The 26188-nt window shown below is 38.4% G+C and overlaps 2 protein-coding genes across 2 annotated transcripts in view; one reads left to right on the top strand and one right to left on the bottom strand.

The window, feature by feature from the left end:
- Positions 1 to 3093, top strand: gnrhr2 (gonadotropin releasing hormone receptor 2). The gene is made up of 3 exons (XM_039668771.2): positions 1 to 1062; positions 1602 to 1806; positions 1960 to 3093. Exons 1-3 carry the CDS (start codon positions 529 to 531, stop codon positions 2457 to 2459), a joined length of 1239 nt encoding a protein of 412 aa, XP_039524705.1. The 5' UTR covers positions 1 to 528; the 3' UTR covers positions 2460 to 3093.
- The window catches only part of wdr93 (WD repeat domain 93), a 25937-nt gene continuing 2721 nt past the window's right edge, over positions 2973 to 26188 (bottom strand). Inside the window, exons 9-16 of the mRNA XM_089128903.1 lie at positions 24995 to 25065; positions 24831 to 24908; positions 24573 to 24704; positions 24230 to 24434; positions 24085 to 24145; positions 22732 to 22888; positions 4763 to 4955; positions 2973 to 4069 (exon numbers count right to left, since the gene is read on the bottom strand). Coding sequence (XP_088985029.1) covers positions 3994 to 4069; positions 4763 to 4955; positions 22732 to 22888; positions 24085 to 24145; positions 24230 to 24434; positions 24573 to 24704; positions 24831 to 24908; positions 24995 to 25065 — 973 coding nt within the window. The 3' untranslated portion in view covers positions 2973 to 3993. The remainder of the gene's footprint in view (positions 4070 to 4762; positions 4956 to 22731; positions 22889 to 24084; positions 24146 to 24229; positions 24435 to 24572; positions 24705 to 24830; positions 24909 to 24994; positions 25066 to 26188) is intronic.

A 26188-nucleotide genomic window follows, 5' to 3' on the forward strand; every position in this document is an offset into this window, starting at 1 on the left:
ATAACAGGCCGTGGCATGGGCTTCATTTATCAAACTGTGATAGTTTCATCAAATGGTAAACGTTGTATCAATAAATACAAGTGACTTGAATACTATACTTACCATTAATGGCCCCTCTCCCGCGTGCCTGCCTGGAATCCAGTAATGCAGCAGCTCTTTTGCCACTCAGTCCGGATGAGGGGGGCGTTTTCCAGCGGAAAAATTACGTCAATGCATACCCTCAATATGTTAATCACGCCCCCGGTGATGCTGCGATTCATTTGGCTTACACAACTGATGGTCAGCTCATCCAGATGACCACAGAACTCTGGGGTCACAAACGAGCCATGGCCATCTAAACAAGGGGGCAACATTAAGGTAGGCTAATTATTTGTTTACGTTTCTTGTAGCCTTGTATATTTTATGGACTGTCATTTAAAGTAAGTATACTGGAATGACACCTTTTGGGATTCTTTTCCAGCTCACGTGTTAAACTTACTGATCTGATCTATAGCCAACTTATCTGGCCATAAAAAGCTCAAAAGAAGCATGAACTCAACTCATCACATCGAGGATCTTTTTCAGAAGAACTCCACCTGTAAGTATGATGCCAAAAACTTTAACTCGAACACCACAGAAGATCTTCCTCATCCTCCTCATCTTCCGCGCTTCACCACCGCGGCTCAGGTCCGAGTGACGCTCACGCTCATCCTGTGCGCGCTGTCCGCCTGCTGCAATCTCGCCGTGCTTTATTTAGCCAACCAAAACCACAGAAAACGCTCCCACGTTCGGTTGATCATCACCAATCTGGCTGTGGCGGATTTACTGGTGACGTTCATCGTCATGCCGCTGGACGCGGTGTGGAATATAACGGTGCAGTGGCTCGCCGGGGATCTCGCGTGCCGGACGCTGATGTTTCTCAAACTCGTGGCCATGTACTCGTGCGCTTTCGTAACCGTGGTGATTAGTTTGGACCGACAGGCTGCCATTCTCAACCCTCTGTCTATCAACAAAGCGAAGAGGAGAAATAAAGTGATGCTGAGTGTAGCGTGGACCACGAGTGTCGTGTTATCCATACCACAGGTAAGTGACGTGTACGGAGAAGTTTTAAGACAAGGTAAGAAGTAAGATAAATTTCCCCCCTCTGCCCTCTTTATTTATATTTATACAAACTGACTTTATATATATATAATATTTAAATATATGCAGTACTACCTTTCAAATTTATCAAAAATGACAGTAAAGAAATGTATAATTTTTCAAAATATTTAGGCTATATCAAATTGAATTGATGCTGTTCTTTCTTTTAACTTTTTTATTAAACAAAGGTTCCTGAAAAAAAGTATTGTCGGTTCCAAGTTGTTTACAACATTGATAATAATACTAAGAAATGTTAAAGGTAAATCAGCATATTAGAATTATTTCTGAAGGATCATGTGACACTGAATACTGGAGTTTTCCATCACAGGAATAAATTACATTTTAAAATATATTAAATTAGAAATAGAAACAGTTATTTCAAATAGAAACAAGAGGCTTATTTCAAAAACATTTAAAAAATCTTACCAATACCAAATATTGAAAAAAAGTAAGCTTGCGCCTGTGATATCTTCTCTGTGCAGGTGTTTGTTTTCCATGTTGTGGTGATTGATTCCCCCAAGCGGTTTATCCAGTGTACGACATACGGCAGCTTTAGTTCACGCTGGCAGGAGACACTTTACAACATGCTTACCTTCACCTTCCTCTTTCTCTTACCACTCTTCATCATGATCTCATGCTACACCAGGATACTGTTTGAGATCTCCAAGAAAATGACTGAAGACAGCTGTAAGTTTTTTTTGTTTTGTTTTTTCAAAGGAAGCTCCATTATTGAATCAACAGAGCTTCTTGATCAGTTTGCATGTGACATTACCCTGAGGTGTCTTTGCTTTAACTGTCAAGCTAACGTCTTGCTTTTGTTGTGATCTATGTCACATCCAGTGCTGTCCAACAAAGTGCAGCTGCGCAGGTCAAAAAACAACATCCCTAAGGCACGCATGCGGACTCTGAAGATGACTGTGGTCATCGTTCTGTCGTTCATGGTGTGTTGGACTCCCTACTACATGCTTGGCCTATGGTACTGGTTCTGTCCCGCTGGCCTGGAGGAAACAGTGTCCCAGTCCCTCTCGCACATCCTTTTTATCTTTGGCCTATTAAATGCTTGTTTGGACCCCCTCATCTATGGCCTCTTCACCATTCCACTGTGTAGAGGCATGAGGCACCGACAGCGTGAACGTAACGTTGTAGCTTTTGAGCTGGAGAACACTAATAACTCTTTGATGACTTCCATCAGAACTTCCACCTCCTCTCTCACTTTAAAGAGACTGACAGTTCAGCAGACTTCTGGAGAAAAGCTAGAATGGGATGTGCACAGGATTGGAGATGATAAGCCAAAGAATAGTGTTGCTTTTACAAATTATTATTCCACCTGTAGAGATTAAAGGCCAAAACACGAGTTGTCTTTATAGCTTTACATTGAATTACCATTAAAGTTATGGCTTAAAAATGAAATTTAAAAAGGTGTTATTTACTGTAATTAGTACATTAATACATTAAAGACTTGTACATTGTTGCAAAAAAAAAATCTATTTTTAGTAAATGCTTGTACTTTTAAAGTTTATATTTATCAAAGACTCATGAAAATGTGTATCAGGGTTTCTACAGAAATTTTTTTTTCAACATTGATAATAATAAGAAATGTTTCTTGAGCATCAAATCAGCATATTAGAATATTTCTGAAGGATCATGTGACACTGAAGACTGGAGTAATGATGCTGAAAATTCAGCTTTGCCATCACAGGAATCAATTTTTATTTTTAATTTTATATAACAGTTATTTTAAATTGGAAAAAAAGGAATACTGTATCATGTACTTGTTTATTTTTTCGGGGTTCTCAAAGCCCTCTTTTTCACAATGTCCTTTGAAAGGCTCTTCATGCATTTACATCTCATGCTTTTTTTTCTGGCAAAGATCTTTTTTATTAAAATGATAATTATAAGGGTTGATATTGAGCATTCAGTGTTTTGTCATGTGGTCTAAAAGTTGAAATCACAATAAAATTAATTGGAAATCAATGGCTTGAGGTGTTTTGCACAGATCATTAAATGAATGCAACTCGATGTAGTTATGAGTTCAGACTCAGACCATGTTAAGTTCCATAACCTCATAAAACCATGTTACAGCCTGTCAACTGCCCATGGCCAGTGCAATTAAAAATGAACAAGTAAAAATGTGACACAAAATTCTGAATAAACAAAATGACATGAATAACTTTTTCATTTGGTGGTTTTTATTAAGCCAGAGGGGAAAAATGAGCTACTCTGATTAATATTGAGGCTCAAGTTCAATTAAATTGATGTTCAGTACAAATGGCACTAATTGTGAAAAGATTTACTTGCCGGAAAAGACTTAAGTGGAGCAAAGCTGAAACCCAGTGCCTATGGCCTGTCATATGAAATGAATAAGAACAATACAACCAGGAAATTGGTGTCGACATTCAGTATAATAATGCGTGGGAGATATCATTAGCTCTGATGCTATGTACAATTTCTTCAGAACAGGCCATGAGATGTGCAGAACAGTCAGTTTGCTATGGACTCACCCAACAAATATACTACATTTTATTTACTTGACCTTTTGTTAAGTAGACAACTAAATGTAGGAAAAATGCTAGGATCAAGTCAGAATAAACGTAATCAAATGCAAAGATTACTCACACGTATATATTAAGGCATGTGCAGATAAAAACACATTTGCATGATGTAGCAGAGCTTCTTGTGAGAACTGACAGGCACCCTCCTCATAACCCCGACCTGAAATGAATTTTCATTACAGAAGTTTGTCAAATTAACTGAATTCGATGTTTAAAGTTTTTGATGGTATCAACATCACCAAAATCCACATAAATACATAAGAAAATGCACTCTTTGTCTTTCAGCATGTGGTGTCTGGTTCTCTTCTTATTGTGTGGCGTTTCATTTAATAGCACGCTTCTGTAACTGCTCCCACTGGAAAGCCATATTTCTGTTCCTCTCTTTCCAAGAGTCAGCTCTACACACACAAATACATTACACATAGACAGTATATTCAGTATTTTAGGTTAGAGGCCAAAGTTATTTTGATTAGAGATTATGAGACCACATATTTTAAAAAAAAATAATGTGCAGATAAATTATTTATATTAAACACTGCAATATTCCATAAAAACAATAATTGTTCATTTTGGTGGATTTTTACAGTGACTTTAAGCCCCATTCACACTAAGAATGATTACTAGAACAATAACTATGAACATCAGGTAAAGAAAAAAAGTTCTAAATCTAAAGGAATAGCAGAGTCCATACTGTAACAATAACTACACAGAGGAACAATATTGTAGGAATCACTTTTTTTTTTGCTAATAAATGATGAAAAAAAATAAAACAATATTGACAGCCAAAATTCCTATTTTAAAGCACATGCTGCAGATATTGTGTAGATGCTAATTTAATTATCATTTTAATTCTTGCTCTTGGTTTGGTGTCTTGTCTTGTATTTGTATGATCTGTCACTATACTATAGTAGTAATTTTGTAAAATAATTTTACATTTGATGAACAGATTGCAGTGCAGTCTTACAATGGGTCTCATCCACTAAAAAGAGTGTCATGTGATGAAAAGGTTCTAAGAGAATATTTCTTTCAGTTGCATTCACATAAATATATTCGTAGATCAATTATGTAATACTGAGCAACAGTTCACAAACCTTTCCTGAAAGTAAAGGTTGCAGGCCTCCTCCAAACCTGAAAGTGTGGCTCTGGTCACTTTTCCAGTTTCATCTGGCATACTGGTGACACGGAACTGATCCATCAATGAACATTCAGAAAAGCTGAAGCTGAAGAGAGAGCTCTCATCCTCTCCCCTTTTGGACACCTTCACTAAAGGTGTTTTTCTGTTACCTAAAAAACACAAATCAGGTGGAGTGTCACCAGGAACACAATCCTGTAATTGATTATTACACAGTCCTGTAATAATGCACACCTGTTTTTTAACAATTCAACGGCCCAGAGTCAATTCACGAGTTCACACTTACATGTAATTAGAGTGGATAAGGTTTAATGCATATTTGGCATGCTGTCTCGGGGGAGGGCTCCGAGCTTGGAGTTATACCCAGGGTACTCCCCCCTATGTAAGTGTTTAGGCCTAGAAGTGTGGAGAAGGGGCGGTGGAGGGATGCTGCTGAACTATCAATGGAGTGAGGTGAGACTGCTGAATCTATATATACCTTTTATCATTTATTGCTGAGAGCACTCCACTCGTGTTAATCAGGCATGTGATTGGCTAAGGACAAAAAAGCAGGAAAATATAGTATTTTATATAGTATGTAGTATATAGTTTTATAGTATTTAAATATAGTAATTTTCCATAGTAAATTTTTCCCTATGGATGTCAATGGGGACCAGCAACTGTCTGGTTACCCACATTCTTCAAAATATCTTTTTTGTTCAGCACAAGAAATAAATTAATACAGGTTTGGAACAACATTACAGTGAATAAACAATGACAGAATTTTTATTTTGGGGTCAACTATCCCTTTAAGAACAAGCGGCTGCATGTTTATTATTAGGGCTACTGTCACTTTAAGACCTATGCGCGACGCGTCTAATATACACGGAGCATTTGACAAGCAGATTTCTCTCAATTTTCTCGGTTTGCTTTGAGTTTAGACATAACCAAATGTTTTTATGTAAACCTTGTGTGTATTTGAGAGTAATAGCGAAATAATACTCCAAAGATAACTTAGTCCAGCAACCAGGCGCTGTTAGACAAGCTTTTAGTACATGTGCACGTCGGGTGTTCGCGCTTAGAACACTGCGGTCAAGTGGGCTGCGCGTGGAAAATACACGGTCAAGCTAGCCGCACATTTTTTTTTTTTTTTTTTGGATGCGCGTCAAATCCTGCAGTTACGGTATGGGTGCTGAAGGACGCCAAAATTGATTTTGACTCTTTTGCCTGATATTTTCCATCGTATTAGGACACAAATAATACAATTTCATGATCTTTTCTTAACACATGACTTTTAATATTGTTTGTTTGTTGTTTTTGTAATGTTTCTAGGCTTAAATATGAATTATACCAATTATAATGTATTCATGTTCATATTATTAAACATTATCATACATTTTTATTGTTAATATTTACGTTTTTTAGACACTACTTTCTGCTATTTTCCATCTTATTCGGAGACAAAAAATATATATATTTTTAAAAAACATGACTTTTTCATTTTTTATTATTATTTTATTGTTTGTAGGCCTATATGATTTACATTAATTTAAATTTTATTTTTAAAGATTTAATTTATTCATGCTCATGTTAATGTTAATTATCATACATCATTTTTTTACATTTAATTGTTAATTATAAATGTTTATGAATGTATATATATATATATATATATATAATTTGATTTTTTTATTATACATTATTATTGCCTACTTTATTAATGTAAATTAAATTGAATATTAATATTAATTATCGATAAATTTATTTAGCTTTTTTTGTTGAATTTAATGTTTGTATATGTATAGACTCATTATTAATATATGTAATGATTAGGGATGGGTACCGAAACCCGGTATTAAACGGGCCCCGGTACTGAATTTTGAAAGACCGCTGTATCGATAAGCTCGGACGTTATCGGTTCTGCTGTCGGTACTGGAGAAATTATTTATTATTCCTATAAAGACGTTATCTTGAACATGTTTATATCGCCAGCCATTTCTATATATAAACTATATTTTAATTAAACCATTTGTCTGTGATGCAAATTTGACATTCGCAGTTCAGAAGAGAGAGAGAGAGAGAGAGAGAGAGAGAGAGAGAGAGAGAGAGAGAGAGAGAGAGAGAGAGAGAGCGATCAAAAGTCATTTTACTGTATAGTTTTGGAGAAAAGTTCAGGCAAACCCAGCCCAATCATCAAAGCGTGTTATAGCACTTAAACCAAAAAGTCGTTAGGTCCAATAGGTCGTTGGTGTCAAAATGTCAAAAACCAATATGTCGTTATGGTAAGTTTAAGTTTCAGTTTAAGTGTAAGTTTCTAGTTTGAGGGAGTGAAACCGTGACATCTACACGTTTTCCAAAGTGGACCAAAGTGATTATTTCATGTCTTGTCGGCTGGAGAAATGTTGTTTTGGCCACTTTGTTTGATAAAATCACAACAATTTAATGTAAGCAAGAAAGGGATTTGAACTCAGGTCTTCTTGATTGAAGCCCAACGCTTGATCAACTGAGCCACTGAATGTGTTGAGTTCAAAGTTGTATTGGATGGATTTTTATTGCGGGTTATTTGTTGGAAAAATAAATATAGAAAGAATTTGACACAAGAGGGCAGTATAGCCCTATTTATGGTTTTGAGTTTAAACTATCACTGCAGTTAAACCGTGACATCTACACGTTTTTCAAAGTGGACCAACGTGATTATTTCACGTCTTGTCGTGATGGGTTGGGCACTGAAGTTACATGAGTTTCTTCTCGTTGCTAAACAACGGAACTAGGTCGAGTATTTAAAAGGTTATGGTTAACACGGTTAACGTGGTTTAACGTCGATGTAATACGTTGTTTTAAAGTACCTTTTGCTTAAACGAGGAGCTGGGGGACACCGGAAAAACAGAGCCGGACAGTACCGGAGTACATTTACTTGAAGAGGGCCATGAGACATAGACCTGAGTGCAACAATGGAGGCTCTAGACCCTTCCAGTGCTGAGATATCGAAACTCAAAATTTCGACCCGAAAAAAACGACAGTGTTACCCCTTACGTTTTTTTTTTGGGCGAAAATTTAAGTATCCCCAATCTTCTCAAAACTCTGGATTCTGATAGAGGGCCATGAGACTTAGACTTGAGTGCAACAATGGAGGCTCTAGACCCTTCCAGAGCTGAGATATCGAAAATCAAAATTTCGACCCGAAAAAAAAAACGACAGTGTTACCCCTTACGGTTTTTTTTTTTGGGCGAAAAATGAAGTATCCCCAAACTTCTCAAAACTCTGGATTCTGATAGAGGGCCGTGAGCCTTAGACCTGAGTGCAAAAATGGAGGCTCTAGACCCTTCCAGAGCTGAGATATCGAAATTAAAAAATTCGACCAGAAAAAAAAACGACAGTGTTACCCCTTACGTTTTTTTTTTGGGCGAAAAATTAAGTATCCCCAATCTTCTCAAAACTCTGGATTCTGATAGAGGGCCATGAGACATAGACCTGAGTGCAACAATGGAGGCTCTAGACCCTTCCAGAGCTGAGATATCGAAATTCAAAATTTCGAACCGAAAAAAAAACGACAGTGTTACCCCTTACGTTTTTTTTTTTGGGCGAAAAATTAAGTATCCCCAATCTTCTCAAAACTCTGAATTCTGATAGAGGGCCATGAGACTTAGACCTGAGTGCAACAATGGAGGCTCTAGACTCTTCCAGAGCTGAGATATCGAAAATCAAAATTTCGACCCGTAAAAAAAACGACAGTGTTACCCCTTACGTTTTTTTTTTGGGGCGAAAAATTAAGTGTCCCTGATCTTCTCAAAACTCTGGATTCTGATAGAGGGCCATGAGACTTAGACCTGAGTGCAACAATGGAGGCTCTAGACCCTTCCAGAGCTGAGATATCGAAATTCAAAATTTCGACCAGAAAAAAAAACGACAGTGTTACCCCTTACGTTTTTTTTTTGGGGCGAAAAATGAAGTATCCCCAATCTTCTCAAAACTCTGGATTCTGATAGAGCGCAATGAGACATAGACCTGAGTGCAACAATGGAGGCTCTAGACCCTTCCAGAGCTGAGATATCGAAAATCAAAATTTCGACCCGAAAAAAAAAACGACAGTGTTACCCCTTACGGTTTTTTTTTTTGGGCGAAAAATGAAGTATCCCCAATCTTCTCAAAACTCTGGATTCTGATAGAGGGCCATGAGACTTAGACCTGAGTGCAACAATGGAGACTCTAGACCCTTCCAGAGCTGAGATATCGAAAATCAAAATTTCGACCCGAAAAAAAAAACGACAGTGTTACCCTTTACTTCTTTTTTTTTTTGGGCGAAAAATTAAGTATCCCCAATCTTCTCAAAACTCTGGATTCTGATAGAGGGCCATGAGACTTAGACCTGAGTGCAACAATGGAGGCTCTAAACCCTTCGAGAGCTGAGATATCGAAAATCAAAATTTCGACCCGTAAAAAAAACGACAGTGTTACCCCTTACGTTTTTTTTTTGGGCGAAAAATTAAGTATCCCCAATCTTCTCAAAACTCTGGATTCTGATAGAGGGCCATGAGACTTAGACCTGAGTGCAACAATGGAGGCTCTAGACCCTTCCAGAGCTGAGATATCGAAAATCAAAATTTCGACCCGTAAAAAAAAACGACAGTGTTACCCCTTACGGTTTTTTTGGGGGGCGAAAAATTAAGTATCCCTAATCTTCTCAAAACTCTGGATTCTGATAGAGGGCCATGAGACTTAGACCTGAGTGCAACAATGGAGGCTCTAGACCCTTCCAGAGCTGAGATATCTAAATTCAAAATTTCGACCCGAAAAAAAAACGACAGTGTTACCCCTTACGTTTTTTTTTTTTTTGGGCGAAAAATTAAGTATCCCCAATCTTCTCAAAACTCTGGATTCTGATAGAGGGCCATGAGACATAGACCTGAGTGCAACAATGGAGGCTCTAGACCCTTCCAGTGCTGAGATATCTAAACTCAAAATTTCGACCCGAAAAAAAAAACGACAGTGTTACCCCTTACGTTTTTTTTTTTTTGGGCGAAAAATTAAGTATCCCCAATCTTCTCAAAACTCTGGATTCTGATAGAGGGCCATGAGACATAGACCTGAGTGCAACAATGGAGGCTCTAGATCCTTCCAGTGCTGAGATATCGAAACTCAAATTTTCGACCCGAAAAAAAAACGACAGTGTTACCCCTTACGTTTTTTTTTGGGGGCGAAAAATTAAGTATCCCCAATCTTCTCAAAACTCTGGATTCTGATAGAGGGCCATGAGACATAGACCTGAGTGCAACAATGGAGGCTCTAGACCCTTCCAGTGCTGAGATATCTAAACTCAAAATTTCGACCCGAAAAAAAAAACGACAGTGTTACCCCTTACGTTTTTTTTTTTTTGGGCGAAAAATTAAGTATCCCCAATCTTCTCAAAACTCTGGATTCTGATAGAGGGCCATGAGACATAGACCTGAGTGCAACAATGGAGGCTCTAGACCCTTCCAGAGCTGAGATATCGAAAATCAAAGTTTCGACCCGAAAAAAAAACGACAGTGTTACCCCTTACGTTTTTTTTTGGGCGAAAAATTTAGTATCCCCAATCTTCTCAAAACTCTGGATTCTGATAGAGGGCCATGAGACATAGACCTGAGTGCAACAATGGAGGCTCTAGACCCTTCCAGAGCTGAGATATCGAAAATAAAAATTTCGACCCGAAAAAAAAATGACAGTGTTACCCCTTACATTTTTTTTTTTGGGCGAAAAATTAAGTATCCCCAATCTTCTCAAAACTCTGGATTTTGATAGAGGGCCATGAGACTTAGACCTCAGTGCAACAATGGAGGCTCTAAACCCTTCCAGAGCTGAGATATCGAAAATCAAAATTTCGACCCGTAAAAAAAAACGACAGTGTTACCCCTTACGTTTTTTTTTTTGGGCGAAAAATTAAGTATCCCCAATCTTCTCAAAACTCTGGATTCTGATAGAGGGCCATGAGACTTAGACCTCAGTGCAACAATGGAGGCTCTAAACCCTTCCAGAGCTGAGATATCGAAAATCAAAATTTCGACCCGTAAAAAAAAACGACAGTGTTACCCCTTACGTTTTTTTTTTTTGGGCGAAAAATTAAGTATCCCCAATCTTCTCAAAACTCTGGATTCTGATAGAGGGCCATGAGACTTAGACCTGAGTGCAACAATGGAGGCTCTAGACCCTTCCAGAGCTGAGATATCGAAATTCAAAATTTCGACCAGAAAAAAAAACGAAAGTGTTACCCCTTACGGTTTTTTTTTTTGGGCCAAAAATGAAGTATCCCCAATCTTCTCAAAACTCTGGATTCTGATAGAGGACCATGAGACATAGACCTGAGTGCAACAATGGAGGCTCTAGACTCTTCCAGAGCTGAGATATCGAAAATCAACAGTTCGACCCGAAAAAAAAAACGACAGTGTTACCCCTTACGTTTTTTTTTTTTGGGCGAAAAATGAAGTATCCCCAATCTTCTCAAAACTCTGGATTCTGATAGAGGGCCGTGAGCCTTAGACCTAAATGCAAAAATGGAGGCTCTAGACCCTTCCAGAGCTGAGATATCGAAAATCAAAATTTCGACCAGAAAAAAAAACGACAGTGTTACCCCTTACGTTTTTTTTTGGGGCGAAAAATTAAGTATCCCCAATCTTCTCAAAACTCTGGATTCTGATAGAGGGCCATGAGACATAGACCTGAGTGCAACAATGGAGGCTCTAGACCCTTCCAGAGCTGAGATGTTGAAACTCAAAATTTCGACCCGAAAAAAAAAAACGACAGTGTTACCCCTTACGTTTTTTTTGGGTGAAAAATGAAGTATCCCCAATCTTCTCAAAACTCTGGATTCTGATAGAGGGCCATGAGACTTAGACCTGAGTGCAACAATGGAGGCTCTAGACCCTTCCAGAGCTGAGATATCGAAAATCAAAATTTCGACCCGAAAAAAAAAACGACAGTGTTACCCCTTACGTTTTTTTTTGGGGGCGAAAAATTAAGTATCCCTAATCTTCTAAAAACTCTGGATTCTGATAGAGGGCCATGAGACATAGATATGAGTGCAACAATGGAGGCTCTAGACCCTTCCAGAGCTGAGATATCGAAATTCAAAATTTCGACCAGAAAAAAAAAACGACAGTGTTACCCCTTACGGTTTTTTTTTTGGGCGAAAAATTAAGTATCCCCAATCTTCTCAAAACTCTGGATTCTGATAGAGGGCCATGAGACTTAGACCTGAGTGCAACAATGGAGGCTCTAAACCCTTCCAGAGCTGAGATATCGAAAATCAAAATTTCGACCCGTAAAAAAAAATGACAGTGTTACCCCTTACGTTTTTTTTTTTGGGCGAAAAATTAAGTATCCCCAATCTTCTCAAAACTCTGGATTCTGATAGAGGGCCATGAGACTTAGACCTGAGTGCAACAATGGAGGCTCTAGACCCTTCCAGAGCTGAGATATCGAAATTCAAAATTTCGACCAGAAAAAGAAACGAAAGTGTTACCCCTTACGGTTTTTTTTTTTGGGCCAAAAATGAAGTATCCCCAATCTTCTCAAAACTCTGGATTCTGATAGAGGACCATGAGACATAGACCTGAGTGCAACAATGGAGGCTCTAGACTCTTCCAGAGCTGAGATATCGAAAATCAACAGTTCGACCCGAAAAAAAAAACGACAGTGTTACCCCTTACGTTTTTTTTTTTTGGGCGAAAAATGAAGTATCCCCAATCTTCTCAGAACTCTGGATTCTGATAGAGGGCCGTGAGCCTTAGACCTAAGTGCAAAAATGGAGGCTCTAGACCCTTCCAGAGCTGAGATATCGAAAATCAAAATTTCGACCAGAAAAAAAAACGACAGTGTTACCCCTTACGTTTTTTTTTGGGGCGAAAAATTAAGTATCCCCAATCTTCTCAAAACTCTGGAGTCTGATAGAGGGCCATGAGACATAGACCTGAGTGCAACAATGGAGGCTCTAGACCCTTCCAGAGCTGAGATGTTGAAACTCAAAATTTCGACCCGAAAAAAAAAAACGACAGTGTTACCCCTTACGTTTTTTTTGGGTGAAAAATGAAGTATCCCCAATCTTCTCAAAACTCTGGATTCTGATAGAGGGCCATGAGACATAGACCTGAGTGCATCAATGGAGGCTCTAGACCCTTCCAGAGCTGAGATATCGAAATTCAAAAGTTCGACCCGAAAAAAAAAACGACAGTGTTACCCCTTACGTTTTTTTTTTTTTGGGCGAAAAATTAAGTATCCCCAATCTTCTCAAAACTCTGGATTTTGATAGAGGGCCATGAGACTTAGACCTCAGTGCAACAATGGAGGCTCTAAACCCTTCCAGAGCTGAGATATCGAAAATCAAAATTTCGACCCGTAAAAAAAAAACGACAGTGTTACCCCTTACGTTTTTTTTTTTTGGGCGAAAAATTAAGTATCCCCAATCTTCTCAAAACTCTGGATTCTGATAGAGGGCCATGAGACTTAGACCTCAGTGCAACAATGGAGGCTCTAAACCCTTCCAGAGCTGAGATATCGAAAATCAAAATTTCGACCCGTAAAAAAAAAACGACAGTGTTACCCCTTACGTTTTTTTTGGGTGAAAAATGAAGTATCCCCAATCTTCTCAAAACTCTGGATTCTGATAGAGGGCCATGAGACTTAGACCTGAGTGCAACAATGGAGGCTCTAGACCCTTCCAGAGCTGAGATATCGAAAATCAAAATTTCGACCCGAAAAAAAAAACGACAGTGTTACCCCTTACGTTTTTTTTTGGGGGGCGAAAAATTAAGTATCCCTAATCTTCTAAAAACTCTGGATTCTGATAGAGGGCCATGAGACATAGATATGAGTGCAACAATGGAGGCTCTAGACCCTTCCAGAGCTGAGATATCGAAATTCAAAATTTCGACCAGAAAAAAAAAACGACAGTGTTACCCCTTAACGGTTTTTTTTTTTGGGCGAAATATTAAGTATCCTCAATCTTCTCAAAACTCTGGATTCTGATAGAGGGCCATGAGACATAGACCTGAGTGCAACAATGGAGGCTCTAGACCCTTCCAGAGCTGAGATATCGAAATTCTAAATTTCGACCAGAAAAGAAAAACGACAGTGTTACCCCTTACGTTTTTTTTTTGGGGCGAAAAATTTAGTATCCCCAATCTTCTCAAAACTCTGGATTCTGATAGAGGGCCATGAGACATAGACCTGAGTGCAACAATGGAGGCTCTAGACCCTTCCAGTGCTGAGATATCGAAACTCAAAATTTCTACCTGAAAAAAAAAACGACAGTGTTACCCCTTACGTTTTTTTTTTTGGCCGAAAAATTAAGTATCCTCAATCTTCTCAAAACTCTGGATTCTGATAGAGGGCCATGAGACATAGACCTGAGTGCAACAATGGAGGCTCTAGACCCTTCCAGTGCTGAGATATCGAAACTCAAAATTTCGACCCGAAAAAAAAACGACAGTGTTACCCCTTACGTTTTTTTTTTTTTTTTTGGGCGAAAAATTAAGTATCCCCAATCTTCTCAAATCTCTGGATTCTGATAGAGGGCCATGAGACTTAGACTTGAGTGCAACAATGGAGGCTCTAGACTCTTCCAGAGCTGAGATATCGAAAATCAAAATTTCGAACCGAAAAAAAAACGACAGTGTTACCCCTTACGTTTTTTTTTTTGGGCGAAAAATTAAGTATCCCCAATCTTCTTAAAACTCTGGATTCTGATAGAGGGCCGTGAGCCTTAGACCTGAGTGCAAAAATGGAGGCTCTAGACCCTTCCAGAGCTGAGATATCGAAACTCAAAATTTCGACCCGAAAAAAAAACCCGACAGTGGTCACCCTTTCGTTTTTTTTTTTTCCGGGCGAAAAATTAAGTATCCCCAATCTTCTCAAAACTCTGGATTCTGATAGAGGGCCATGAGACTTAGACCTGAGTGCAACAATGGAGGCTCTAGACCCTTCCAGAGCTGAGATATCGAAAATCTAAATTTCGACCCATAAAAAAAAACGACAGTGTTACCCCTTACGTTTTTTTTTTGGGGCGAAAAATTAAGTATTCCTAATCTTCTCAAAACTCTGGATTCTGATAGAGGGCCATGAGACTTAGACCTGAGTGCAACAATGGAGGCTCTAAACCCTTCCAGAGCTGAGATATCGAAATTCAAAATTTCGACCCGTAAAAAAAACGACAGTGTTACCCCTTACGTTTTTTTTTTTTGGGCGAAAAATTAAGTATCCCCAATCTTCTCAAAACTCTGGATTCTGATAGAGGGCCATGAGACATAGACCTGAGTGCAACAATGGAGGCTCTAGACCCTTCCAGAGCTGAGATATCGAAATTCTAAATTTCGACCAGAAAAAAAAAACGACAGTGTTACCCCTTACGTTTTTTTTTTTGGGGCGAAAAATTTAGTATCCCCAATCTTCTCAAAACTCTGGATTCTGATAGAGGGCCATGAGACATAGACCTGAGTGCAACAATGGAGGCTCTAGACCCTTCCAGTGCTGAGATATCGAAACTCAAAATTTGTACCTGAAAAAAAAAACGACAGTGTTACCCCTTACGTTTTTTTTTTTGGCTGAAAAATTAAGTATCCTCAATCTTCTCAAAACTCTGGATTCTGATAGAGGGCCATGAGACATAGACCTGAGTGCAACAATGGAGGCTCTAGACCCTTCCAGTGCTGAGATATCGAAACTCAAAATTTCGACCCGAAAAAAAAACGACAGTGTTACCCCTTACGGTTTTTTTTTTTTTTTGGGCGAAAAATTAAGTATCCCCAATCTTCTCAAATCTCTGGATTCTGATAGAGGGCCATGAGACTTAGACCTGAGTGCAACAATGGAGGCTCTAGACTCTTCCAGAGCTGAGATATCGAAAATCAAAATTTCGAACCGAAAAAAAAACGACAGTGTTACCCCTTACGTTTTTTTTTTTGGGGCGAAAAATTAAGTATCCCCAATCTTCTCAAAACTCTGGATTCTGATAGAGGGCCATGAGCCTTAGACCTGAGTGCAAAAATGGAGGCTCTAGACCCTTCCAGAGCTGAGATATCGAAACTCAAAATTTCGACCCGAAAAAAAAAACAGACAGTGGTCACCCTTTCGTTTTTTTTTTTTTTTCGGGCGAAAAATTAAGTATCCCCAATCTTCTCAAAACTCTGGATTCTGATAGAGGGCCATGAGACTTAGACCTGAGTGCAACAATGGAGGCTCTAGACCCTTCCAGAGCTGAGATATCGAAAATCTAAATTTCGACCCATAAAAAAAAACGACAGTGTTACCCCTTACGTTTTTTTTTTGGGCGAAAAATTAAGTATTCCTAATCTTCTCAAAACTCTGGATTCTGATAGAGTGCCATGACACTTAGACCTGAGTGCAACAATGGAGGCTCTAGACCCTTCCAGAGCTGAGATATCGAAATTCAAAATTTCGACCAGAAAAAAAAAACGACAGTGTTACCCCTTACGTTTTTTTTTTTGGGCGAAAAATGAAGTATCCCCAATCTTCTCAAAACTCTGGATTCTGATAGAGGGCCATGAGACATAGACCTGAGTGCAACAATGGAGGCTCTAGACCCTTCCAGAGCTGAGATGTCGAAACTCAAAATTTCGACCCGAAAAAAAAAAACCGACAGTGTTACCCCTTACGTTTTTTTTTTTTTGGGCGAAAAATTAAGTATCCCCAATCTTCTCAAAACTCTGGATTCTGATAGAGGCACTGGTGATTCTAGGGGGTCAGGGCCACCCCTGAAAGCTCATTGGCCACCCCTGTGGCCACCCCAGATCTGATAGGTAGTTGGTCAAGTTCGTCAACACAAGAAACAAGAGAAATGCTGTCAATCAATGGTGACAGCTGATCAACCGATTTAGGTCCAGTTTTACCTTTTTTAATAACACAGTAATAGTCATACCGAGGCTCTGAGAGCTGATTTCTGCTCAGCAGACGTTTGGCCATGCAGGTCAGGTTACTAATGAGATGCGCGCGCTGGCTGCTGCTCCGTGAAACAGGTGGACACTCTTGCAACAGCAACAAATACAACGATAAAAACGCGGGGATCTGTAGATTGAGAGGTATGGTAATTTAATGTTTAGTTATATCGTAGTTCCCTGTGAATGTGTAGGAAAACTGAAAAAGTCGAACTACACTGTACTATCTAGATTAGCATCCTGAGAGAGTGCAGACGGTAAAGAGGACGCGTGCAGTTCTTAAAGGGGCCACACCTTATTTCCACTTATCCACAAGTTTCCGAGGGGCGCTCCTGTAAAAAATAAAGTGGGTGAAACTTCCGGTGACGCGGCGGAAGTATCATTCCAATGGTATTTTGTGTGTTAGTTAGCGAAGAGGCTAGCTGTTTTTCGGAGAATTATTTTACTATTTAAAGACGCAAATCTTTATGAGAGATGTTGTTACGGAGCTCAGGGACAACATGTGCTGTTCGCGGTTGTATGTATAACCGGACTAAACTAGTTCAGTGGCTTAAACGTGATTGTTTTGAACAAGCTGAAAACGATATCAGAGTGATCCTGCCAGAGCCCGTCTCTGATCCTGCCAACGACTGTAGTTTCCATCACCTCCCAAAAGACTACGAATCTTCCTGTGTACATTTGTTGAAATTCTTAATATTCTATAAACTCTATCAGCATGTGATTGGCTGTTCTCTACTGATGTTACACCTAAACTCAGGATCAAAGCCTGTGTTGACTGAATACCAAATGTGCAATGTATTCAAGTAGCACATTCATTTATAATTTTGAATAAACTCCAAAGCACAATGACTAAGTGTGTATTTTTTATTTTAATTGTTTGTCAGCTCACACAACTGTCTATCACCATGCCTTGATGAGTATTGATAATTAATAATGTTAATAATACTCCCAATCAACGACTGCGGAGGGTAAAGGTACTGTTATTTCACCCTTTTTAATTTTGTTGAGGTTGTGTTCCCACATCGTTAGCTAGTTTGGATCGCTATTACTTGAATGACTGTCAACTGTTGAATGAACGAGTGTCAAACATGTCAAATCGCGCTTTGTTTACTTCCAACCGGAAGTCGCGCCCACTTTTGACGCAAGGCCTCATGGGGCGTAGGAAACTTGTGGATACATCACCATGAAATATAAAACGCTATTTTCTGGAAGACAGATGGTGGTTTTTGCAGATGTGTGTGTTCAATTATAGCTAATGTTATATTTTTCGCCAACCAGTGTGTTAAATATAGTGTGACAGTAGATTTAAGTTAAAACACAAAAAAAACAAGCTGTGACTTATTTATTTGCTCTGTGGTTTAAGGGGAGTTTAAAAGGGACTTTTTGTTTGTGTCAATTAGCTCATCTTCACAGTCCACATATATTTTTAGAAGTTTAAATAGGCAGAGTAAATTGCATTAAAATGGCACAAATGTCATAAGTTAAATTATGAAGAAGCATCTTAACTATTTATAATTTTGAGTCTTAACTTTTTGATTTGCTGAATCAAAGCCAACGTTTCAATTTATACTTTCATCAAGGCCTTGGACATGAATACTGTCTGGGTTGAAAAACACTTTTTGCACATTTTCATAATGAAATTATTCAGTCATCAGGCCACTCTCTGTGTTACCTGTGTTTGCTTTACTTATTTAAGTCCCCTCTTGTGGTTAATAAAAACACTCCTGGCAAAGAACAAACTAAGAAATTCAAATTCCAGTATCTCTAACAAATTATATCTAAGCTAAATAATAACATAAACTAAACATGTAAAGAACAACAAATATTTTGTTTTTTTTTACTCACAAACTTAGTTTTTTCTTTTGCTTTTACAGATACACTTTTGAATAAGGTCCTATCTTTAAGCATGTTGGTTTGTCCTGTTGGATTTCTGTGTTTTCATGTAACCACAAGATGGTGCCTCAATTAGTAAAGCAAACTCAGGTAACAATACAGGTGACACAGATGATGAGCTGACGACTGATACATGTTATTGTATAGGATGAGTTAAGAGCAGTTTAATTTTGCTAATCTAATCTAACTTGTGAAGTGACAAGGACTTAAATCCACTACAAGAAAATAGCTCTTAGAAAATATTTACCCTATCCTGACCATAATTACTGATTAAAAATAGACATGTTAAAATAACCAGAGATACTTGAGAACTGTCTGTGATTGGTGGTTAGGACTGTTTTTAACAGGACAGACACTTTTATTTGACAGTTATGAGAAAGGAAATCATGGGAGAGAGAGAGAATGTGACATGCAGCAAAGGACCGGGATTTGATCCATGGTCGGCTGCGTATCGCATTTAACTTCGCTATGGCATGGCCACCCCACTCTAGCTTTGTGTCCCATCTTGGCCACCCCCCCAAAAAATGTCCTGGATACGCCACTGCTCTCCACTGAAGCGTGTTAACGCAAACGTGTAAGTTTCACGTTTGAGGGGGTTAAACCGTGACATCCACCACACATTTTCCAAAGTGGACTATTTAGGCTGCTTCATTAAAAATGTGACATTTAGACGTTTTTTTCGCCGTGGATCGAGGCAAATGAATCCTTTTCACCTTGAAAATAATAAATGTTTTTTGCATTTTAAATAATAGACCATTTCTCGTCAATAAAACAAAATCCCATTTTTCTCGGTTTAATGAAAACCAATATGGTAAGTTTCAGTTTAAGTGCAAGTTTCACGTTTGAGGGAGTGAAACCATATGACATCTACACATTTTCCAAAGTGAACCAAGTGATTATTTCACGTCTTGTCGGGTTTATTGGATGGGTTTTTATTAAAGGTTTGGGTTTGGTTTTATTTGTTGGAAAAATAAATATAAAAATATAATTTGACACAAGAGGGCAGTATAGGCATATTTATGGTTTTGTTAAACCGTGACATCTACACGCTTTCCAAAGTGGACCAACGTGATTATTTCACGTCTTGTCGTGATACCGGGTTGGACACTTGAAGTTACAGGAGTCCCGTTGCTAAACAACGGAACTAGGTCGAGTATTTAAAAGGTTATGGTTAACAAGGTTAACGCGGCTTAACGTCAATGTAATACGTTGTTTTAGGGTACTGCTCAAACGAGGAGCTGGGGGACCCTGGAAAAATAGACATTTTACTCATTAAGCTGCTTCATTAAAAACGTGATATTTCGTTTTCTTCGGCGTGGATCAAGGCAAATAAATCCTTTTCACCTTGAAAATAATATGTTTTTTGCATTTTAAACAATAGACCATTTCTCAGTGATCGTCAATAGAACAAATTACATTTTTCTTGGTTTAATGAAAACCAATTGGTCGTTATGGCAGAGGCCATTAGAATAGGTCAACACGAGTATCGGAGCCTGTTAACGCAAACGTGTAAGATTCACGTTTGAGGGGGTTAAACCGTGACATCTACACGTTTTCCAAAGTGGACCATTTAGGCTGCTTCATTAAAAACGTGACATTTAGACGTTTTGTTTCGGCGTGGATCGAGGCAAATGAATCCTTTTCACCTTGAAAATAATAAATGTTTTTTACATTTTTAACAATAGACCATTTTTCAGTGATCGTCAATAAAACAAAATCCCATTTTTCTCGGTTTGATGAAAACCAATATGGTATAAGTTTAAGTTTCAGTTTAAGTGCAAATTTCACGTTTGAGGGAGTGAAACCGTGACATCTACACATTTTCCAAAGTGAACCAATTGATTATTTCACGTCTTGTCGGCTGGAGAAATGTTGTTTTGGCCACTTTGTTTGATAAAATCACAACAATTTAATGTAAGCAAGAATGGGATTTGAACTCAGGTTTTTTTTGATTGAAGCCCAATGCTTTATCAACTGAACCACTGAGTCTGTTATGTTACTATGGAAGCGTGTAGCATTATTCAATTTGAAATGTAATATGCAAAATGACAATGCAATATGTAAAATGGCATAGCATTTTGTATTTAAATTTACATTTTACATTACCATTCTAGCAACGTTTGGTGCAAAATGAAAATGAAAATGAAATGACAATTTACATTTGCCAAAATGTAAATTTAAATACAAAATGCAATGCCATTTTACATATTGCATTGTCATTTTGCATATTACATTTCAAATTGAATAATGCTACACATAAGCTTCCATAAAGTTCAAGGGTTTATTGGATGGGTTTTTATTATAGGTTTGGTTTTATTTGTTGGAAAAATAAATATAAAAAATATAATTTGACACAAGAGGGCAGTATAGCCATATTTATGGTTTTGTTAAACCGTGACATCTACACGTTTTCCAAAGTGGACCAACGTGATTATTTCACGTCTTGTCGTGATACCGGGGTGCGGCTGGCTTGACCGTGTATTTTCCACGTGCGGCGGCCCACTTGACCGCAGTCTCAGAACAGCGCATCAGCAGTGAACGCAAACATGTTTAACCGGCAAGGCTTTAAGCACATGCAAATTAACTTTTGTGAACTCGCTGAACTGATGTAACGTTAGCCGTTCCTCTGCGTTAATATTGCGAGTATTTGTCGCGTTGTAAGTTACACTAATGCTGTTGAGACGGAGGTGTCAGAACTGCAACTGACAGAATGCACGATATTTCTACAAAAGCAGTCAGCAGCTTGATTGGAGCAAGAATCATAGCGCAAATTTGAACTATATCGATATATCGCCCAGCCCTGGTGACCTGTGATGTTCTTGTCAACTGACGACGATACTCAGCGCGAGAGCGACTGATACGAAATTGAGCAGGTGAACAAGCTGAACCAATTAGACATTCTCTCTATAGACATTTCACAAGATGTAAACAACACTGGTCCAGAAGCACTTCCTGTTTCAGTTTGTAACTGCTTTCTTTATTTCACATGTAAAGAAAACATCTTAAAAATGTTTGTTTAACTTTTTGATTCAGTTTTACATGTTCTGCTGTTTTTATTTTATCCCAGCTTTTATGTAGTGTTAAAAAACTGAAACAGGAGTGCTTCTGGACCAGTGTTGTTTACATCTTGTGAAATGGTCTATATACGTCCTTGTTGATACTTTGAAAGGAACTTTCTGTACGTCAGCCAGTTATGGGTTATGTGCTCTTATTCTCTCCTTTTCAGTCCGGCTGCCGACACCAGTCCCCCTCTTCTTCTTCTTCTTTTTTTTTTTTTTTTTAACAGATCTGCATGATTCACGTAGGTCACATTTTCAGGTCGGAAAATCCGGAATTCCGGATTAATCCGGAAAAATCACATCCCTGGTTAATTGACTGAACATACTCCCGAGCTTTGTAAATAAAACATAATTTATTCCACAAAACATTGTTCAGATGAAGTACTTCAAAACATTTTTCAGGTTTTTGTTCTTAAAATGCTATTGTGTGCATATAATATATACAGAGAAGTCCAAATTAAACATGATTTAATGACTCAATAATGTAAATACACATTGATAGCCCAAGACACGAAACGAGCGGTTTGTGTGAGAAAATGAACAGTTTTTATATAGATTTTACCTCTTGTGTAACCACAGGCATGTTCAAGTGATCTGAGGGCGTGTGCACTTTGTGGCTGTGGTTACAAGAGGTTAAAACAATATAAATATTGTTCGTTTTCTCACACAAACCGCTCGTTTCATGTCTTAGGCTATCAATGTGTACCTATATTTACGAGTCATTGAATCATGTTTAATTTGGACTTCTCTGTGCATGCTCTTTGACGTGGACCCCATAGACCTCCATTATATGACTGATAGACACGAACGGTTTGACCTAAAAATATAAAAATTGAAAATACTGCTGAAACAAACACACCTGCATCTTGGATGCTAAGGGATAGTGAACTATCCCTTTAAAATTCTTTTTTTAAACATGACCCTTGCATTTTTAGAATGCTGTGTCATACGTGAGACACTGCAAAAGACCCAAGACACAAGTAACACAGTCAAACTCGTTCGTCAATTTACATAGAAAAACAATGGAAAAGCAGTGCAGTGGAATGCAAGTGTCAATCAAATAATTTTCAGTTTACCTGTAATATACAGATTTTGTTGGACTGGTTCGAGCACATACACAGGTTCTCTGAGTGAGCCGAGCACATAAGTGTTAGGCAGGTTTAAGACGAACATTGTTGTGCCATCCTCCATTTCCCTTATAGATATTTGCCCATTTCTCTGCATTAACAACACCTGTAAACAACTTCAGGAATTACAACATAGTCACTTTACAGAGCAATTTTTTTAATTTTATTTTTTAAACAAGCGATCTGAAATCATTTAATCCAGAATCTAACATGTGTAGATGGCATTATGGTGTGGACTTCCCTATTCTCATAATATTAGAGTGATAACTTTAGATAACTTTATAGTTGTCATTATCGTTATCGTCATTGGCGTGAACAAGCCTTAACACAGGGGTGTGTTAAGGAGTGGTGGTGGCGCAGTGGATAAGACACATGCCTTTGGTGTGAGAGACTCACCCAGGTTCAATCCATTGTGAGACACCAATGTGTCCCTGAGCAAGACACTTAAAGGTTCTCTGAGCGATGTGGGGCCAAAACATTTTTTGTCACATACATCAAATGTCTCCTCACTATCGGCTAGCTGCCTGTCCCCTAAACACACTGTAAAAAAACGCGGTCTCTGTAGACACCACAGGCTCCACAAACGGCAACAAAAACAATCATGTCTCACCCAGACCATGAAACCTAACAAACAGTGTTCCAGCCAATCACTGGCAAGAAGTATTTGAGGGTGGGTCTGGGGGGTTAGTGTGCGTGCACATGAAGGGGGTGTGTGTGTGTGTGAAGGAGAGTGAAGCATCAGAGGGAAGTTTGAAAAATGACCGACACACGACCAAATAAACGTCGTACTGAAGAACAAATTAAAAAGAAGAAGGAGTCGGATAAAGAACGTGCGAAGTTCCGAATTTACATCGGTAGCAAAGCTTTTGAACGATGGCGAGAACTCCGGCGGCAGAAGGGCTTCCAGTCCGACATTCAGGTTGCTCTGTTTTTGCTTGACAGGTGGGTAACGTTAAATAGTTTTTTTTCTTCTAAATTGACGCTTTATGTTCGCCAAACCCACACAAGGATATAATTAGCTAGAACTATGCACGTTCACAATTATTTCAGGAAGCACGGAAGGGAGGAGATGAGATGAGATGCGGAGGAGGGAGGGTCTAGCTAGCCTACGATTTGTTTGAAAATATTCCGAACGTCAACACCCAGGATCGCTTTGAGAACCTTTAACCCCTAGTTGCTCCAGAGGCGTGCGACCTCTGACATATATATAACAATTGTAAGTTGCTTTGGATAAAAGCGTCAGCTAAATGAATAAATGTAAATGTAAACACAGAATTATGCTGCTGCTAAGTTGTACTTTACCAGACACTTCAGGAAGGGCACAGGTTCAGCAACAGAGACAGAACTGCTTGGGTCAGCGGGTCTGATGGGAGATAGTCATTGTATTTATTTATACACCACATTCAGTATTTCTAAACCCTTTATAATAACTGTGGGTGTTTAGTACCTCTCCATAAGTGGAACAGTGCACGTGTCTCCTCCTTTGCTCACTGTCACACTGTAGCACTCTCCACTTCTGCAGGTGAGCACTGACTGGAGTGTGGGTAAAACTGGACCCAGAGTGATGGGACCCAGTATTTGACTCCGCAAAAGGAGCTTCATCCTGCAAATGGGGCTGTCTCCTGGGATCACAATATTGGCATATGGACACCCTGCACCACCAGAAGGGGTAAGATTATTTATGTCAGTATGATATCAGTATTGTGCAATTATATCATTTTATCATTGAGGACCACATAGTTGCTATCATAAACAACATCTAAAATGAATAGACACTGAAGGAAACTTACCAAATCGTCTGTCCCATATAGTAACCAGCTGACCATCCAGCCCCAGAGCAATGAACCGTGTGCAAGCACTGACAGCAGAGCAAAGGATTTCCTGAGAATTGGGCCACAAAACATCCGGTCTGGGTTCACTGTCTGATTCAGGAACAGATTCAAACATCATTTATAAACATGAACAAATGTGTCCATGTAATATGAATATACTATATTTTCTTTCTAATCCCCATGCATTATGAATGTATGAGTTAGAAGCTGGAGTACCTTTCTCTTTCTTCAACAGATGATACTGTAAGAGATTATGACTGCCACTCCACCACAGGCACATGGAAATGGGAATATCTTTAAAGATAATCCGAAGAAATATCATAAATGCACATTCTGAGAGAAGGCTTATGAAAAACGTATCTCTTGAGTCCATAACTCACCTCTGGCTGCCTTCGTTTCCCCAGGCATGGAATAAAACCCCTCACGCAGCAAGAAGTGACAAGTGCAGTTGCTTTAATGAAAAAAGACTGACAAACTGTAACAAATTTTGTAATGTGAAAAATAACCTTAACACCTTCTTGATAACTTTCATAATCTCTAGAGGTTCTAAAGTGACTCACCACACAGTTTGCCAAATGTTTCTCATTTCACATGCGGTCACTACTGTCCTTTCCTATATGCGACTTTTTAACTTATTCCTTCAAATGAACTAACTTAAATGAGTGAATGAATTAGTACAACATGGCCATGATGATAGACCTAAAACAAGGGAATAAATGATAACACTTTAGAACTAGGAACTAATCATTATTTGGATCAGTAGTCTAAAGCGTATGATAACTCTCTAGTAATGACTGAAGACATTGTAAGCTTTTGAGGTTTCTGTAAGTTTTTGAAAAGTTTCAGATAGTAATTCCTCCCGATGGATTTGATAACACGTGAGTTATTTCTAGAGGGTTACCATAATACTGTAGAATACTGATGCTTCTGATGGATGAAGTACTTGAGTCATTACTATCCAAAACATTAACAGCTTACAATGACTTCAGGTAATATTAGGGAGTTATACTTTTCGCTTTAGAATACTGATCCAAATAATTAGCAATACCTACCTTGATTTGGTAATTCAGTACTTGAGTCATTACCAGTGGGTTACCATGATCTTCACTTTAGAATTAATGATACATTATGCATTATTCACATTAATTATGAACCATAGTAGTTCTTAGTAATCTTAGTAGTTATTGATTATCTAGTGAACTACCAACTCAACTGAACACTATTACTAATTAGTTAATCTGAGTTTCTTGTTCATTAATAGTAGTAACTACAATGTTGTTTAATGATAGAATAGTATTCTAAAGTGTTACTAAATAAATTCATTAAACATGTCCACGATTTAACTAAAACAGGGGAATAAATTAATCAAACATTTCCACAATTTAACTAAAACAAGGGAATGAATTAATAAAAATGAGGCCACAAATTAATAAGTTGTGGGAACGAATTCTTAATATGTAGCTGTGATATCAATTTTATTTTTCATGTGCGGGGCTCCGCACTGATTTGTTGTTTACACATGAGCAGCAATAAGGAATTTATCTTCAGCTTTGTCTGTTTTTTTGAGAAACATT

The sequence above is a fragment of the Pimephales promelas genome, chromosome 1 (genome assembly GCF_988280905.1).
Source record: "Pimephales promelas chromosome 1, fPimPro1.hap1.1, whole genome shotgun sequence".
Taxonomy (NCBI): domain Eukaryota; kingdom Metazoa; phylum Chordata; class Actinopteri; order Cypriniformes; family Leuciscidae; genus Pimephales; species Pimephales promelas.